The sequence below is a fragment of the Lynx rufus genome, unplaced genomic scaffold (assembly GCF_022079265.1).
Source record: "Lynx rufus isolate CCGP_SWC_20201006 ecotype Redwood Valley unplaced genomic scaffold, mLynRuf1.p SCAF_1, whole genome shotgun sequence".
In the NCBI taxonomy this organism is placed as follows: domain Eukaryota; kingdom Metazoa; phylum Chordata; class Mammalia; order Carnivora; family Felidae; genus Lynx; species Lynx rufus.
In genome coordinates, this window is record NW_025814823.1 from 211,735,151 (window position 1) to 211,753,695 (window position 18,545).

At 38.9% G+C, this 18,545-nt stretch overlaps 1 protein-coding gene across 1 annotated transcript in view; it reads left to right on the forward strand.

The window, feature by feature from the left end:
* Nucleotides 1–414: 414 nt before the first annotated feature.
* Nucleotides 415–18,545, forward strand: part of AGXT2 (alanine--glyoxylate aminotransferase 2) — a 68,790-nt gene continuing 50,659 nt past the window's right edge. Inside the window, exon 1 of the mRNA XM_047077121.1 lies at nt 415–495. Within this exon, the coding sequence (XP_046933077.1) occupies nt 415–495 (81 nt within the window). The remainder of the gene's footprint in view (nt 496–18,545) is intronic.

Below are 18,545 nucleotides of genomic sequence, written 5' to 3' on the forward strand. Positions count from 1 at the left end.
ACGTACTGTTTAAGAGAGAGGGTTTGGTTTCGTTTGCTTCTGAGAAATCTTGGGCAGCAAAGAAAATTTAAGCAAAGCCAGAAGTTAGTATCTCTCTGAAGTAGATCCATTTGCGAAATCTTGGCAGAGGAATAAAGGTCAAGGTGTGGAAGTAAGAATCTCCAAGTCTGCTCCAGAAGCAGCCTTCCCAAGAGCAGTCCAAAGCCTGGCCCTCCATTTTGAAGAGAGCATTCATGACTCATCAAAAAGCCTCCCTCTGTTTTTCATTTCACCTGCTGGCGGACCCATTCTCTGTTTACTCACTAGCTGGATATAGTCAATTTGAGCTCCCCTCAATGAGTTCAGTATCCCACCCCAGCAACCCCATGCTCACTGGAAGTGGACTCCGAGGTGGCCAGATGTTTGAAAGTGAACATGTCGCTAGCTTCCAGAATTGCAAAAGTAAATAGATCTGAGTTCCTCTTCTCCCAGTATAGAATAACAAGAAGAGCGAAGGTATCCTGTGGGAAAGTTGCCCGTGTGCATTCAGTCCTCTAGGTCCTTGCTACTCAAAGTATGCTTGGAGGACCAGCTAAATCAGCATCTCACCTGGGCGCTGCTCGGAAATGCAGAATCTCGGCTCCTCTGCCCCAGACCTACAGAATCAGAATCTGCCCTTTACTAAGATCTCAGATGATTCACGTGCACAATGAAGTTTGAGAAGCACTGCCCTAGGTCACCATTTCCACTAAAGGTTATATTAGTGCATAGAAACAATCCTCTCTTGGAAATACAGGTCAAGTCTAAATTGCACTGAATGACACTGTTCATAAGGAGAAGGCATACTTTTTGAAAAATCCATTTGGGGGTTAAATTTACATAATGATAGAGAACGACTTGCAAAGTACACACAACTCTAAAAAGGGCATGGGAATAGGGGCCTGGGTGGCTCTGTTGGTTAAGCATCCAACTTCAGCTCAGATCGTGATCTCACCATTCATGAGTCCGAGCCCTGCATCAGGCTCTGTGCTGACAGCTCAGAGCCTGGAGCCTGCTTCGGATTCTGTGTCTCCCTCTCTCTCTGCCCCTCCCCCTCTCGTGGATGCTCTCTCCTCTCTCTCTCTCAAAAATAAACATTTTTTACAAAGTGTTAAAAAAAAAAAAAAAGAGGGCCAGGGAATATATTCCACCTGGGAAGCACTCTGCCAAAGACTCTGCCCTTCAAACCTAGTCCAGACCAAACTTTTCACAAAATAGTCCCTCCTTCTCTAAACTGTGTATCATGACTCTGATAGTTTGAAAATTCAAAACTGATCTGTTTTGACATACGATTCAGCGTGTGTGAAGAAAAAAATGTTACGGTTAAAGTCTCCACTTGAATTAAATCCCTAAAATACCCCAATTAGCCACTCATTAAGTAAAGCCAAGGTTACAATTCTCTGGTCAATTAACACTCTATTTAACTAAGTTCCTTTTTTTTTTCATCTTGTGGCATATTTTCTATCAAGGAGACAGCCAATGCAATGGAAGGATGCAGAATGGGGGGGTCTTGTCCTAATTAGGTTGCCTTAGACGGAACAATTCCCTATTCTGGGCCTCAGTTTCCTCTGAAGGACATGTTGGGCAAACAGTCTCTAATATCCTTTTAAACTCTGGCTTCTTGATTCCATGACTCACTGAATACTTTCCAGCAAGATAATTTAACCAACGCCTTGATCTTAAGTAAGCCACCAAACAATCACCCTTCATCATAGAAATATAAGTACTCTTCAGTGATGTGCTTTTTTCATTTCCACTTTTAGATCATCAGTTGCAGGCAGACTTAACATATTGCACACACGTTATAAATTATGTAGGTACAGAATCATAGTCTAAGATAATGTGCAAATATATGTGAGAGAAGAAGCATGAGATTTTTTTTAAAGACATATTGAATGAGGCTCTAATTTAAAAAAAAAAATCTTTTACAGAATCAAACTATGCTTATTTTTTGCTGAGTCCAGCAGCCCCAAATCTCTTTTCTTATATCTGACTGCTGATTTTTTTTTCCTTTCTGATGAACTATAAACCACTACTGCGAGGTTGGTTTAAAGAGCCATACGCTCTGAATTATAAAAAGTCATATTTTTGTAAAACAAACACCTAAATATTCAAGTTAAAAAGCACATGGAGACAGGTTAGTCAATGCGTGTTTTTTGGAAGCTTATAACCCAAACTCCAAAATGTGCTCTCGTCAGTTTTAACGAATGGGTTGAAAGCATCTCAATGTAAGCACAGTTATTATCAGGGACAGCTGCGTCCCTGTCCATTCTCCTAAGTGCCTAAGACCAATCCTGGTAGGTGGGATTGTACTAAAAACTTGCTTTCACTGGTTTGGTCCAAAGTGGGTCAATCCCTTACCACCTGTATGAGGTGAAAGGGTTTGACCCTTGTCGCGTAGGACCCAACTGAATTGGAGAAAACTGTGAGTTAACTCCAGGATGCAATTTGGCTGTGGGGAAATCTGGCTCTTTCTTGAGGTTCTCCACCACTGTGGTCACTTGCAGAAAGTCCTGCCTTTATTCATTTCCCTATCTCCTTAGTGTAGACAAGAAAGAAACAGATTTGTACATATTTTACAAAGTGCCTTTCTTTACTTTTATTTTTAAAAAATTTGTTTTCTTTTTGCAAGAAAAGTGTATTAATTGGGAAGTAAATTTTACTTGTTTTCTCTAAATAACTGGAGAAACCAGAAAGGGAATGACAGAATGGTCTAAGGTCCAACCAGTAACCGGTGGATTTAATTTATTGCTTAACTGAATTACCACAGAGCTGATGTGAATAGTGCAACTTAACTTTGTCTGATAAGAAAGTGAGTCTGGCTAGGATTGGGGGATATGCCTGCCACCCTGTGATTTAATACTCTTCAATTTAAAAATATATTGAGGGAGTTTGGATGGCTCAGTCAGTTAAGCATCTGACTCTTGATTTTGGCTCAGGTTATGATCTCACAGTTCGTGGGTTCGAGCCCCACATGGGGCCCTGTGCTGACAGTGGGGAGGCTGCTTGGGATTCTCTCTCCCTCTGTCTCTGCCCCTCCCTCGCTTGCACGTGCATTCTCTCTCTCCCTCTCTATCTCTCAAATAAATATTTTGAAAATAATAAAATACTAATAATAAGAAAATTAAAACATGTTGATATGCTTTTGAACGGCTTTGAATTGCATGCCTGGGCCTGAAAAGGACAATGCATGCAGTGGAACCTTGCACACATGCAAGAAAATGTAAATGACTCTGGATTACCATCCCCGGTGTTGCTAACGTGCATTTGTCGTTGATGAAAGCCTCATGTGTACTTCAGTGAACGAATTCCTTGTTCTGCCTTTTTGGCTTAAGCACAATAGTATTGTTGCTGGAGTAGTGTGGGCGGAGCACCCAATTTCCAGGTCTAGGCCACCTTGCTACCACTAAACAGGCTATGTGACCTTTTGCAAGTCCTTTAAACTCTAGCCATCAATTTCCTGTTAAATAATCAAATAGAAATTCTCTCCCTAGGCTTGTGTATTTCAGTTGGTGATTTTTGGTCTGAGACCATCATGGTATCTATTCCAATGAAAGGAGAAAAATAGAAAATAGGACATTTCCAGAGGTTTAGGCATCTCAGGATTCCACAAAATGCCAGCCATAGCCTGCTAAATGCAAATTTTACTGGACAAAGTAAATCTGTAATCTTTTCGGTGTTCTGAGTTTATAGCTAAGAGATATCCATAATTCACAACACCATATGCCTGCCACTGTCTTGTCCACCTCCATTCCTCTGATTTATGATCTGATCTCAAGAAGCACTGAGACATGTAAAGTGGACGGACATATCCTGTTTATGTGGCTGTGATCAGTGAATGGAGAGACCCTTAGATCATTGTATTCTATTCGTTAACTTTTTACCTGGTCCTGATTAAATAAAAAAAACGACAGTGCACCCTAAAAACCTTTAGGTAGTGAAGTAGTAATATGAAAAATAACCTTTACGAGTTGTGTTAAATTATGCCTCACCTGGATAAACTTCAAAATACAGTCTGAGTTAAAAAAAAATACAGTCTGAGTTTTTCCTTGCAAATTTCAGATCCTGGAGAAAATAAACCCTGTAATTATGTTATCTGAAATCAAAACTCTCTATGGCAAAGATACCTCTGAAAAATAATTTGTTTTCCAACATTTCTGATAAGATGATTTTGAACTTTTAAAAGTCTTGTCCTACTGTCCTACCCCCCTTCTTGTCCTACTGTCCTTCCTTCAAAGCTGCTTATTGTTTAGAAATGAAAGATATCACATCTAATGCTTTGACTGTTTTTCAGTAGCATATTTGATGTACTTGTCATGTGACATTCCTGAATTTAAAATAACTGTTATATTATATTATATTGCTTTATGTGGTTCAAAACTGTATGATACATTGAAATATATACTCCTTATATTGTGAAACTCATCATGTAATACAGATGGAAATAATTATATAATGACTTATAATCTGTCCTTATGTATTTCAATATGATGGTGTCTGTAAAACAAAACTGAAAAAATGTAATCATATTTCTGTTGAGACTGTGAATGTACTAATTTTTTTCTTAAGCTTTGTCTGGAATTAGTATCATATGCCATTGTACAGCTGGTCTGGGGTGTTAAGTGTTTAGAGTACAATTCAAACCCTTTAAAAGTCAACCCTCAGCTTTGCTTCATGTGACTTCTGATAACTTCTTGAGTGTTATTTGCATCATGAGGCTTGCTTTTGTGTTTGATTATTCATTTTAAACAATTTAAACAGTTTCATGTGGAAACCACAGCAATCTAGAGCCAGCATGTTGTGTGATCTGTGTCTTATGTAAAGCCATATTGAAGCAAAGACTATATAATAGTAAAAGGTTCCATATTTTCAAGGCTATCACTACCTCCACTTTTTCTCTTTCCCTAGAAAATACCAAGCAAAACTCTTCAACATGAGGTGGGAAATTCAAAGTGATTGTTACAATAGTTGCTGGGGGGTTGTTTGGGCTTGATTTTTTTATAGGAAAATATACCTTCTAATTCACCACTTTGTAGTTTTATGCTAGGTTTTCTCAATAACCATTTTTACATTTTATAAAAACTGGCTGGCAAATGAAGACTGAAAAGAATATTTAGTAAGTCCCCAGATGAAAAACCAACAAAACCATAGAGTGCAGATTTTTTTCCTAACAATGAGTCACCTCAAGATGGTTACCCTAAGCCATGGTAATGATATTTTTCACAATTTTATTTTCCTAATGCCCCTAGAAATAAATGTTGTCCTTATTTGATTTTAGCCATCAAATATATTATGGTATGGGAAAAGTCAGCCATATATCAGAAATAGTCTTCTTTTTATTTAAAAACATTTCTTGATGTACTTATTGTAATGACTACTTTTTTGTCTTTTTAGCCTTAAGGAATTATAGAGGACTATAGGCTGACTGGTCTTGCGTTTTTAATTCTGTAAATCTTTGGTTATTGCACATTGTACTTCCTGTTTTCATGGATTTATTCATTTGCCTCCTTTTATTTTGAGGGAATAACATGGACAGTTAAATCCTTGTCAGTAGTGTGGGAGATTATGCTGCTATTGTCATAATATTTTCATTTTTTCTGCACGCCAAAAATAATGCTTGCCAAACAAAATCTTAGACATCCCAGCATAATATGGTCATTATATTTATATTCCTGTTATTGACAATACCTAGTTCAGTGCCTGGGTCAATAAATGTTTATTTCCCTTGCCTACCCTTCCTTTATTTTTATTTGACATGGAAATAAGCAGAATAATATGTGTGTGTCTGAAGCAAATTTCTTGAAGCATTTTTGCTGCTAAGGGATCTATAATCTGGAAATTGTTGGTATAAATTGGACCAAAACAATTTTCCTCCTTTATCCTTATCCTTCCATACGATTGCAAAACATAATTTCCTTCCTTCACCCCATCACTTTCACATGAGAACCTGATAAAAATAGAGCGACACAGAATGAGGAACGTGGGGATCAAACCAGAGAAGCTCATTTAAATATTGTGAAATAAAGGAGAGACCAAACCATTTTTTTTAAGAATGGGATCCTTTTGAATGGTATGTATGATTCGTCCACATTACTAACATCGTTTTGGACAAAATCCATTGGATTAAATGTAAAATGATGACCTTTTTATTTTTCACGGATCTATATCTAAAAATCTTCACCTACTGTTCATGCTTGTGTTAAGAATAATGAAATAGTATGGGGGTTGGCTTTACAGATCCTTCTCTGCCTCCTAGTTCTTTCACACTATGTCTCACAGGAGCGATGAGGAATTTTTTACATGAGTATCATGCTCTAAAATGACTCCCATCAAAGAACCACTGACTATCCCATGTTTAGGTTGGTGCCATCTGCCTTTAGTTCTTGGGCACACTTTTACTTCTAAACTAAAAAAATGTGGAGTGTCACTTACCAGACACAACATTCATATCATTAATAATGAGCTGGAGAAGAAATATGGAGCCAATTTCCCAAGATTACTGTTATGTGTTTCCTGAAAGAAAAATTATATATGGTCAATTCTTGCCAGAATCACATTTGAAACCTTAACCTCACCAAACTTCCTACAACTTACTAACCAAGTTTTATACATTCTAAATCTTCCCTATTTTTTACAGACTGAGAGTTACAGCTTCCATCTAGTAGCAATCTTGAAATGTTTGGGGTTGGGGGGTAGGGAGGACTGGGCAAGTATATAGGAAATGGGGTTATTGAAAAGGCCCCAAAAGGGACCTCACTGGCCAGGGAAAGCATTTACCTCTGAGAATCCCTCCAAACCACACAGGTGAGACTGAACCCATTCTTGGTATTGGAAAAGTACATTCTACTTTGGAGGTCTTGACACCCGTATTGGAATTCTTTTATCTATAACCTCTCCTACCCACCGTGCCGCATCCCCTGACTTCTGCTGGCCACACAAGTATTAACCATTTTCCTCTTATTATGACCAGGTTCACATAAAACTTAGGCTGACAAATGGACTTGAAGTGCAAATATTATTGGGAATGTGACAAATTTTTTTTAGAAAAGGCTAGAAGATATCAGTCAAATAAAACACCATGTGGATGTTGGTTGGTGAACACTCGTTTAAGAAAAGGGAGCTTGGGAATTTTTATTACTATGTTGATAAATGTGTTTGAAAGAATTTGTAAATGTCACAGGGACTTTTTAAGGTGACACGCACTCACTACATAAATTATTAAACATTACAAGATGAGCTTAGATGACACTTGCTAGTAGCTTTACTTTATTGGATCAGTTTTGAGATTGTTAGTGAGCTTTGGAAACTTTTGATGTTTTTTTCTATCTTCAGAGCAATTCCTTTGGCAGTGGGAACCATGCTTAGTTTAAACAGAATCAATAAATTACTTCCTCAACAATGGTTTTGGAGGGTCTTTTTATATACATGTGAAGCGTGTTTTTTTATAAAAATACAACTTTGAGAAGGTTTTTCTTGGCTTCAACAAACTTTATTAGGACATGTTTTTTAAGAGAAGAAGGAAATGGCATGCAAGGCCCTTCTAGAGATAAAATACATACAGATGCTGAAATATTTGTCTTAGAACACTGTTCAAAGGCATTTTTTCAGGCATGCCCTTTATGCTGGTCTTTCAACACCTTCTCTGTTTTGTTTTTGTTTTGTTTTGTTGTCACTAAATCTAAATCAAAACGGACATCTTGCTCCCAACTCAGCTAACTACTACTCCTCCCCTTTACACTGCCCTCAAGTTCCCCTAGTTGTCACCCATTTGCCAGCTGGGAGCCTAAAAAATGCAAATAGGCTTGGAAGCTCGCAGAAGTTCCTTGGGCCTTCTAGGAACAACCAAGAAACACCCAAAAACAGAGTTCCCAAATCTGATATATGATCAGCTGTCCCAAATGAAGCATGAACCACAATTCTCAGTGCCAAACATCCAAATTTTCTTTTGTTTGATTCTTCCTACTTCGAGTTATCCTATGTCTTCACTTAAAACTTCAGTTACAATTTAATCTTCCGTTTTTCATCTCGTATTTGTTGCATAAAACATTTCACACATGCTTGAAAATTCCAGAGGGTGGAAAGTTTTTGTTATCAAAAAGAGGCTTTGATTTACCAACACCCAAATTTCACAAATACTAACATTTTACCAGATCTGTTCCATACCTTAACAAAAAAGAGGTAAAACATCACAGATGCAGTAGTTCATATCTTAATAATCAAATTCTCGACTAAAATGCTGAACTTGGGGAGGGAAGATGGCAGCGTAGGAGGATGCTGGGCTCACCGCGCGTCCTGCTGATCACTTAGATTCCACCTACACCTGCCTAAATAACCCAGAAAACCGCCAGAGGATTAGCAGAACGGAGTCGCCGGAGCCAAGCACAGACGAGAGGCCCACGAAAGAGGGTAGGAAGGGCGGCGAGGCGGTGCGCGCTCCACGGACTGGCGGGAGGGAGCCGGGGCTGAGGGGCGGCTCGCCGGCCAAGCAGAGTCCCTGAGTCTGGCTGGCAAAAGAGGAGGGGCCTGACGGACTGTGTTCTGACAGCAAGCGCGACTTAGCGTCTGGGAGGTCATAAGTGAACAGCTCTGCTCGGAAAGCGGGAAGGCTGGAGGACAAAGGGAGGGAGAGCTGCTGAGCCTCCCGCCGACAGAGCTCAGTTTGGTGGGGAACAAGGGCGCTCGCCAGCGCCATCTCCCTCGCCCATCCCCCAGCCAAAATCCCAAAAGGAACCAGTTCCTGCCAGGGAACTTGCTTGCTCTGCACAAACACCCAACTCTGTGCTTCTGCGGAGCCAAACCTCCGGCAGTGGATCTGACTCCCTCCCGCTGCCACAGGGGCCCTCCTGGAGTGGATCACCTAAGGAGAAGCGAGCTAAGCCTGCCCCTCCTGCCCCCATGCACCTTGCCTACCCACCCCAGCTAATACACCAGATCCCCAGCACCACAAGCCTGGCAGTGTGCAAGTAGCCCAGATGGCCACGCCACCCCACAGTGAATCCCGCCCCTAGGGGAGGGGAAGAGAAGGCACACACCAGTCCGACTGTGGCCCCAGCGGTGGGCTGGGGGCAGACATCAGGTCGGACTGTGGCCCCGCCCACCAACTCCAGTTATACACCACAGCACAGGGGAAGTGCCCTGCAGGTCGGCACCACTCCAGGGACTATCCAAAATGACCAAACGGAAGAATTCCCCTCAGAAGAATCTCCAGGAAATAACAACAGCTAATGAGCTGATCAAAAAGGATTTAAATAATATAACAGAAAGTGAATTTAGAATAATAGTCATAAAATTAATCACTGGGCTTGAAAACAGTATAGAGGACAGCAGAGAATCTCTTGCTACAGAGATCAAGGGACTAAGGAACAGTCACGAGGAGCTGAAAAACGCTTTAAACGAAATGCAAAACAAAATGGAAATGACGACAGCTCGGATTGAAGAGGCAGAGGAGAGCATAGGTGAACTAGAAGATAAAGTTATGGAAAAAGAGGAAGCTGAGAGAAAGAGAGATAAAAAAAATCCAGGAGTATGAGGGGAAAATTAGAGAACTAAGTGATACACTAAAAAGAAATAATATACGCATAATTGGTATTCCAGAGGAGGAAGAGAGAGGGAAAGGTGCTGAAGGGGTACTTGAAGAAATCATAGCTGAGAACTTCCCAGATCTGGGGAAGGAAAAAGGCATTGAAATCCACAAGGCACAGAGAACTCCCTTCATACGTAATTTGAATCGATCTTCTGCAGGACATATCATAGTGAAACTGGCAAAATACAAGGATAAAGAGAAAATTCTGAAAGCAGCAAGGGATAAACGTGCCCTCACATATAAAGGGAGACCTATAAGACTCGTGACTGATCTCTCTTTTGAAACTTGGCAGGCCAGAAAGAATTGGCACGAGATTTTCAGTGTGCTAAACAGAAAAAATATGCAGCCGAGAATCCTTTATCCAGCAAGTCTGTCATTTAGAATAGAAGGAGAGATAAAGGTCTTCCCAAACAAACAAAAACTGAAGGAATTTGTCACCACTAACCAGCCCTACAAGAGATCCTAAAGGGGACCCTGTGAGACAAAGTACCAGAGACATTACTACAAGCATAAAACATACAGACATCACAATGACTCTAAACCTGTATCTTTCTATAATAACACTGAATGTAAATGGATTAAATGCGCCAACCAAAAGACATAGGGTATCAGAATGGATAAAAAAACAAGACCCATCTATTTGCTGTCTACAAGAGACTCATTTTAGACCTGAGGACACCTTTAGATTGAGAGTGAGGGGATGGAGAACTATTTATCATGCTACTGGAAGCCAAAAGAAAGCTGGAGTAGCCATACTTATATCAGACAAACTAGACTTTAAATTAAAGGCTGTAACAAGAGATGAAGAAGGACATTATATAATAGTTACAGGGTCTATCCATCAGGAAGAGCTAACAATTATAAATGTCTATGCGCAGAATACAGGAGCCCCCAAATATATAAAACAATTACTCATAAACATAAGCAACCTTATTGATAAGAATGTGGTAATTGCAGGGGACTTTAACACCCCACTTACAGAAATGGATAGATCATCTAGACACACGGTCAATAAAGAAACAAGGGCCCTGGATGAGACATTGGATCAGATGGACTTGACAGATATATTTAGAACTCTGCATCCCAAAGCAACAGAATATACTTTCTTCTCGAGTGCACATGGAACATTCTCCAAGATAGATCATATACTGGGTCACAAAACAGCCCTTCATAAGTTTACAAGAATTGAAATTATACCATGCATACTTTCAGACCACAATGCTATGAAGCTTGAAATCAACCACAGGAAAAAGTCTGGGAAACCTCCAAAAGCATGGAGGTTAAAGAACACCTTACTAACGAATGAGTGGGTCAACCAGGCAATTAGAGAAGAAATTAAAAAATATATGGAAACAAATGAAAATGAAAATACAACAATCCAAACGCTTTGGGACGCAGCGAAGGCAGTCCTGAGAGGAAAATACATTGCAATCCAGGCCTATCTCAAGAAACAAGAAAAATCCCAAATACAAAATCTAACAGCACACCTAAAGGAACTAGAAGCAGAACAGCAAAGGCAGCCTAAACCCAGCAGAAGAAGAGAAATAATAAAGATCAGAGCAGAAATAAACAATATAGAATCTAAAAAACTGTAGAGCAGATCAACGAAACCAAGAGTTGGTTTTTTGAAAAAATAAACAAAATTGACAAACCTCTAGCCAGGCTTCTCAAAAAGAAAAGGGAGATGACCCAAATAGATAAAATCATGAATGAAAATGGAATTATTACAACCAATCCCTCAGAGATACAAACAATTATCAGGGAATACTATGAAAAATTATATGCCAACAAATTGGAAAACCTGGAAGAAATGGACAAATTCCTGAACACCCACACTCTTCCAAAACTCAATCAGGAGGAAAGAGAAAGCTTGAACAGACCCATAACCAGCGAAGAAATTGAATCGGTTATCAAAAATCTCCCAACAAATAAGAGTCCAGGACCAGATGGCTTCTCAGGGGAGTTCTACCAGACGTTTAAAGCAGAGATAATACCTATCCTTCTCAAGCTATTCCAAGAAATAGAAAGGGAAGGAAAACTTCCAGACTCATTCTATGAAGCCAGTATTACTTTGATTCCTAAACCAGACAGAGACCCAGTAAAAAAAGAGAACTACAGGCCAATATCCCTGATGAATATGGATGCAAAAATTCTGAATAAGATACTAGCAAATCGAATTCAACAGCATATAAAAAGAATTATTCACCATGATCAAGTGGGATTCATTCCTGGGATGCAGGGCTGGTTCAACATTCGCAAATCAATCAACGTGATACATCACATTAACAAAAAAAAAAGAGAAGAACCATATGATCCTGTCAATCGATGCAGAAAAGGCCTTTGACAAAATCCAGCACCCTTTCTTAATAAAAACCCTTGAGAAAGTCGGGATAGAAGGAACATACTTAAACATCATAAAAGCCATTTATGAAAAGCCCACAGCTAACATCATCCTCAATGGGGAAAAACTGAGAGCTTTTTCCCTGAGATCAGGAACACGACAGGGATGCCCACTCTCACCGCTGTTGTTTAACATAGTGCTGGAAGTTCTAGCATCAGCAATCAGACAACAAAAGGAAATCAAAGGCATCAAAATTGGCAAAGATGAAGTCAAGCTTTCGCTTTTTGCAGATGACATGATATTATACATGGAAAATCCAGTAGACTCCACCAAAAGTCTGCTAGAACTGATACATGAATTCAGCAAAGTTGCAGGATACAAAATCAATGTACAGAAATCAGTTGCATTCTTATACACTAACAATGAAGCAACAGAAAGACAAATAAAGAAACTGATCCCATTCACAATTGCACCAAGAAGCATAAAATACCTAGGAATAAATCTAACCAAAGATGTAAAGGATCTGTATGCTGAAAACTATAGAAAGCTTATGAAGGTAATTGAAGAAGATTTAAAGAAATGGAAAGACATTCCCTGCTCATGGATTGGAAGAATAAATATTGTCAAAATGTCAATACTACCCAAAGCTATCTACACATTCAATGCAATCCCAATCAAAATTGCACCAGCATTCTTCTCAAAACTAGAACAAGCAATCCTAAAAATCATATGGAATCACAAAAGGCCCCGAATAGCCAAAGTAATTTTGAAGAAGAAGACCAAAGCAGGAGGCATCACAACCCCAGACTTTAGCCTCTACTACAAAGCTGTAATCATCAAGACAGCATGGTATTGGCATAAAAACAGACACACAGACCAATGGAATAGAATAGAAACCCCAGAACTAGACCCACAAACGTATGGCCAACTCATCTTTGACAAAGCAGGAAAGAACATCCAATGGAAAAAAGACAGTCTCTTTAACAAATGGTGCTGGGAGAACTGGACAGCAACATGCAGAAGGTTGAAACTAGACCACTTTCTCACACCATTCACAAAAATAAACTCAAAATGGATACAGGACCTGAATGTGAGACAGGAAACCATCAAAACCCTAGAGGAGAAAGCAGGAAAAGACCTCTCTGACCTTAGCTGTAGCAATCTCTTACTCGACACATCCCCAAAGCCAAGGGAATTAAAAGCAAAAGTGAACTACTGGGACCTTATGAAGATAAAAAGCTTCTGCACAGCAAAGGAAACAACCAACAAAACTAAAAGGCAACCAACGGAATGGGAAAAGATATTTGCAAATGACATATCGGACAAAGGGCTAGTATCTAAAATCTATAAAGAGCTCACCAAACTCCACACCCGAAAAACAAATAACCCAGTGAAGAAATGGGCAGAAAACATGAATAGACACTTCTCTAAAGAAGACATCCAGATGGCCAACAGGCACATGAAAAGATGTTCAGCGTCGCTCCTTATCAGGGAAATACAAATCAAAACCACACTCAGATATCACCTCACGCCAGTCAGAGTGGCCAAAATGAACAAATCAGGAGACTATAGATGATGGAGAGGATGTGGAGAAACGGGAACCCTCTTGCACTGTTGGTGGGAATGCAAATTGGTGCAGCCGCTCTGGAAAGCAGTGTGGAGGTTCCTCAGAAAATTAAAAATAGACCTACCCTATGACCCAGCAATAGCACTGCTAGGAATTTACCCAAGGGATACAGGAGTACTGATGCATAGGGGCACTTGTACCCCAATGTTCATAGCAGCACTCTCAACAATAGCCAAATTATGGAAAGAGCCTAAATGTCCATCAACTGATGAATGGATAAAGAAATTGTGGTTTATATACACAATGGAATACTACGTGGCAATGAAAAAAAATGAAATAGGGCCTTTTGTAGCAACGTGGATGGAACTGGAGAGTGTGATGCTAAGTGAAATAAGCCATACAGAGAAAGACAGATACCATATGGTTTCACTCTTATGTGGATCCTGAGAAACTTAACAGGAACCCATGGGGGAGGGGAAGGAAAAAAAAAAAAAAAAAAGGACGTTAGAGTGGGAGAGAGCCAAAGCATAAGAGACTGTTAAAAACTGAGAACAAACTGAGGGTTGATGGGGGGTGGGAGGGAGGGGAGGGTGGGTGATGGGTATTGAGGAGGGCACCTTTTGGGATGAGCACTGGGTGTTGTATGGAAACCAATTTGTCAATAAATTTCATATATATAAAAAAAATAAATAAATAAAATAAAATGCTGAACTTAAAAAAAATAATAATAATAATAATCAAATTCTCTCCCTCTTTCCAGTGGCAACTACATTCCTACAGATGTCTATCCTGTCTGGCATGTTAAAAATGCATTTTCCTTGAATATATGCACCCATAGAAATATATATATAATTATTGTGGGTGCCTATGAATTATTTTACACAGGTAATAACATATGCCGTATGCATGTTGATTTTTTTCTTTCAGCATTGGGTTTTTGAAATCCAAATAGCTCCAGTTTATTGGATATATACACAGGGTTTTTTTGTTAATCCCTCTATTAATCAACTTTTCATTTCCACTATTATAAATGGCCATGTAAGAAAGCATAAGAGACTCTTGAAAACTGAGAAAAAACTGAGGGTTGATGGAGGTGGGAGGGAGGGGAGGGTGGGTGATGGGTATTGAGGAGGGCACCTTTTGGGATGAGCACTGGGTGTTGTATGGAAACCAATTTGACAATAAACTTCATATATTGAAAAAAATAAAAAATAAAAAATAAAAAAATAAATTAAATAAATGGCTATGTAAGAACATTTTATGCAGGCTTCATTTTTTTAAGTATTTGCCATATTTTCTCTAGGATATACATCTAGGAGTGTCAGTGTTGGGTCACATGGAACACACACCTTAACGTTTTCTCACACTTGATAAATTGTTCTCCAAAGCAGCTGTGCCAATAAATATCCCATCAGCAGTGCAGGAGATTCCATTTTTTCCTTAATCATTACCTGAGGTTGTCAGACATTTTAATTTTTGACAACTTGATGGGCAATAAAGGATACATTGTTGCTGTTTTAACTTTCACTGTCCTAATGAATTCCCTCAGTATCTGAATAACTCATCCTCTACCTTCTTATCTTTTATGCCATCTTTTGTCATCTGCTCAGTTTCTCCATTTGTCTGTCTCCATATGTCTGCATCTGGACCTCTACTCTGCGTCGGTGGTCGGTTGATCTATCCCTGCCTTGATGTTCCCTGTTTTATTACTCTAGTTTTATGCAATCCTGTTATCAGGGAAATTAATTCCTACACTTCTCTCTCTTCTTCAGAACTATTCTGGCTATACTCTTGGCCATTTATTCATTATGTGAATTTTGAGATAAGCCTATCAACTTTTTTTAAAAAATTGTGCCGGGAATTAGATTTTGTTCATTGAATTTATGTGTTATTTCTGGGAGAAATTACATCTTTATAATATTGTGTCTTAATGATGAACATGGTTTATCATTTCATTTACTTTGGTCTTTAGTAACACTTTATCCTATCCTTTTAAATGTCTGCATGCATTTTAGTTGATCCATTCCTAGACGCCATATAACTTTTGTTGCTATTGTAAATGGTATCTTTTTAAAAATTATTGTAGTCTGAGAAGTTGTTGTTTATATATAGAAACCACAGATTTTTAAATATTGATTCTGTATCCTGAAACCTCATTGAACTCTAATCTATTAGTTCTGGTAATTTGTACTTTTTCTTGGATTTTCCATTTTTATTTATATCATCGGAATGACACAACTTTGTTTCTTCTTTCCGTCTTTATACCTCTCATATGTTTTTCTTGGTCTGTTTCTTGGAGTTGGATTTCCAGTACAATATTGATTGTAGTGGATATTCTTTCTTATTCCTGACTTTAAAGAGAATTTTACTAAAAGTTTGCCATTAAGTATAGGGTTTCCTGTGTATTTTTGCAGACACCCTTAGATATATTAAGGAAATTCCTTTCTATTCCTAATTTGCTAATAATTCCATATCTTGAATGGGTGTTAACACATCTACATCTACTGATACCAATTTTTTTTCTATATCTACTGATACAAAAATGTGGCTTTCCTCCTTTACTCAGTTAATACACAAATATTGTAGAGAATTAATTTGGAGAAAATTCTTTAAAGTCAAATTACTCTCACATTCTTGGAGTGAATTCTACTTCATCATGGTATATTTTTACAAAGCGTGCTTCATTCATTTCATCTCTTTTGCTGCTTGAGATCTAATTTTCTGAGGTGATTTATAAGTAAGTCAAAATCTTCTAGGGTTATAGAAATTCCTCTTTCTCCCTAGATGTCCATCCACTGATGGATGGATAAAGAAGACACACACACACACACACACATACACATACACATACAAAATGGAGTATTATTCAGACATCAAAGAGAATGAAATCTTGCCATTTGCAGCAACCTGGATGGAACTAGAGTATGTTATGCTAAGTGAAATAAGTCAGAGGAAGACGAATACCATATTATCTCACTCACATGTGGAATTTAAGAAACAAAACAGATGAACATAGGGGAAGGAAAGGAAAAATAAAATAAGATAAAAACAGAGAGGGAGATAAACCATAAGAGACTCTTAACTATGGAGAACAAACTGAGGGTTTCTGGAGGAGGGGAGGGGCGTGGGGGATGGGCTAAATAGGTGATGGGCATTAAGGAGGGCACTTGTTATGAGCACTGAGTTCTGTATGTAAGTGATGAATCACTAAATTCTGCTCCTGAAACCAATACTACACTGTATGTTAACTAACTTGATTTTAAATAAAATTTTAGAAGAAAATCTTTGTAATTTTATCAGTTTTTGTTTTGAGGGTATATTATTAGGTGTATGTAGACTTAAATATTCAATCTTCCTAAAGAATTATCTCTTTCATTGTTAAGTATGATATCCTTTATCCTGAATGATTCTTAGTCTCCTTTTTTGATATTAATATTGTTCCACTAGCTTTCTTTCCACTGGTTAATTCTCTGGTGAGTTTCTTTCATTTTTCTTACTTTCATTTGACCTATGTCACTATGTTTTAAGGGCATCTCTATGAACAGCACATAGATAGATTTTGTTTTCCCATGTTATTTGAGAACTTTTTCCTTTAGGGGATAAGACAGTTCCTTTCGCTCTTCCAGTGCACCCTTCCTTCGTTTTTATTTTGCAATGTGAATCAATTTGCCATTTGCAATTTAATCAGCCAATTTTGTAATAATAATTATAAGAACGGGATGTAAATAAAAGGTCTTAGTTAGATAATGCACTGTATCTGAGGGCTTAAGTTTAAGTAGAGGTGGCTCTTCTCCCAGTCAGGAACGACCACCGTCACAGCGAACCAAATTCCAGCTGCAGCTGGAAGAGACTCTTCTCTAGTTGTGACTTTCAAGGGAATGAACAATCTGAGAAGTCCAGTCGCTAAGTGGCCTGTGCAAAAAAAATGAGAAAATAAAAACTGTCTTCCATACACATTTTATCACAAAGAGATTAATTTGGATGCTCAAGAGCCTCCTTGTAAATACGAATCTTCCTCAATTATCTGTCAATCACTTGACCATACCCCTTACTGAGCAACGCTTGATGAGCATTGTGCCTGGCACTATATCGGGATACAGGAAGCGTTTTAAGTGTTCTCTCTGCCCTCTTGGGCGGTACAGTCTAGGCGGGCAGGCTGGGGTAATCACAGTGTGTCCAGCTCTCCAGACTGACTTCTAAAAAATATTAAGCCTCAGGGGCGTGGGTGGCTTAGCCGGTTAGGTGACCCACTCTTGATTTCAGCTCAGGTCATGATCTCGAAGTTCCTGAGTTTGAGCCCTGTGTTGGGCTCTGTGCTGACAGTGCGGAACCTCCTTGGGATTCTGTTTTCCACTCTCTCTGCCTCTCTCTCTCTCTTTCTGTCTCTCTCAAAATAAATAAATAAGCATTAAATAGGGGAGCCTGGGTGGTTCAATTGGCTGAGTGTCTGACTTCAGCTCAGGTCATGATCTCACGGTTTGTGAGTTCAAGCCCCCCGATGGGCTCTGTGCTACAGCTCAGAGCCTGGAGCCCGCTTTGAATTCTGTGTCTCCTTCTCTCTCACTCTGCCCCTCCCTTGCTTGTACTCTGGCTCTCTCTGTCTCTCAAAAACAAATAAATTTCACATTTTTCTAATTAAAAAAAATAAATGATTGAATTTAAAAAAATACGAAGTCTAATAATTCCAAATGAACTTGGTCCAAAGAGTTCTTCCTCCTAAATAAGTTAAAGACTTGGACTCTGTACCATTTTTCAAGAAAATCAGCATTGCATGAAACTCTAAGGGTCACAGTATGTGAGCACATCTCCACGCAGCTATTCTCCTCGAACACAACCATCTCTTTCCTTCATTCCGAGCATTCTGAACATGCCGTCACCATGAAATGAGACACCTGAAATATGAGATTTCTAGTAAATTGGATTTATCTGAAATCCTTCCAGAATTTTCCCTCCTCTTCAACTCCACGGCTCAAAGATCACTTTGCAAGAGTTGTTATTTATCCTCAGTCATTCTCAGGGACCCTGCTGTGTCATTG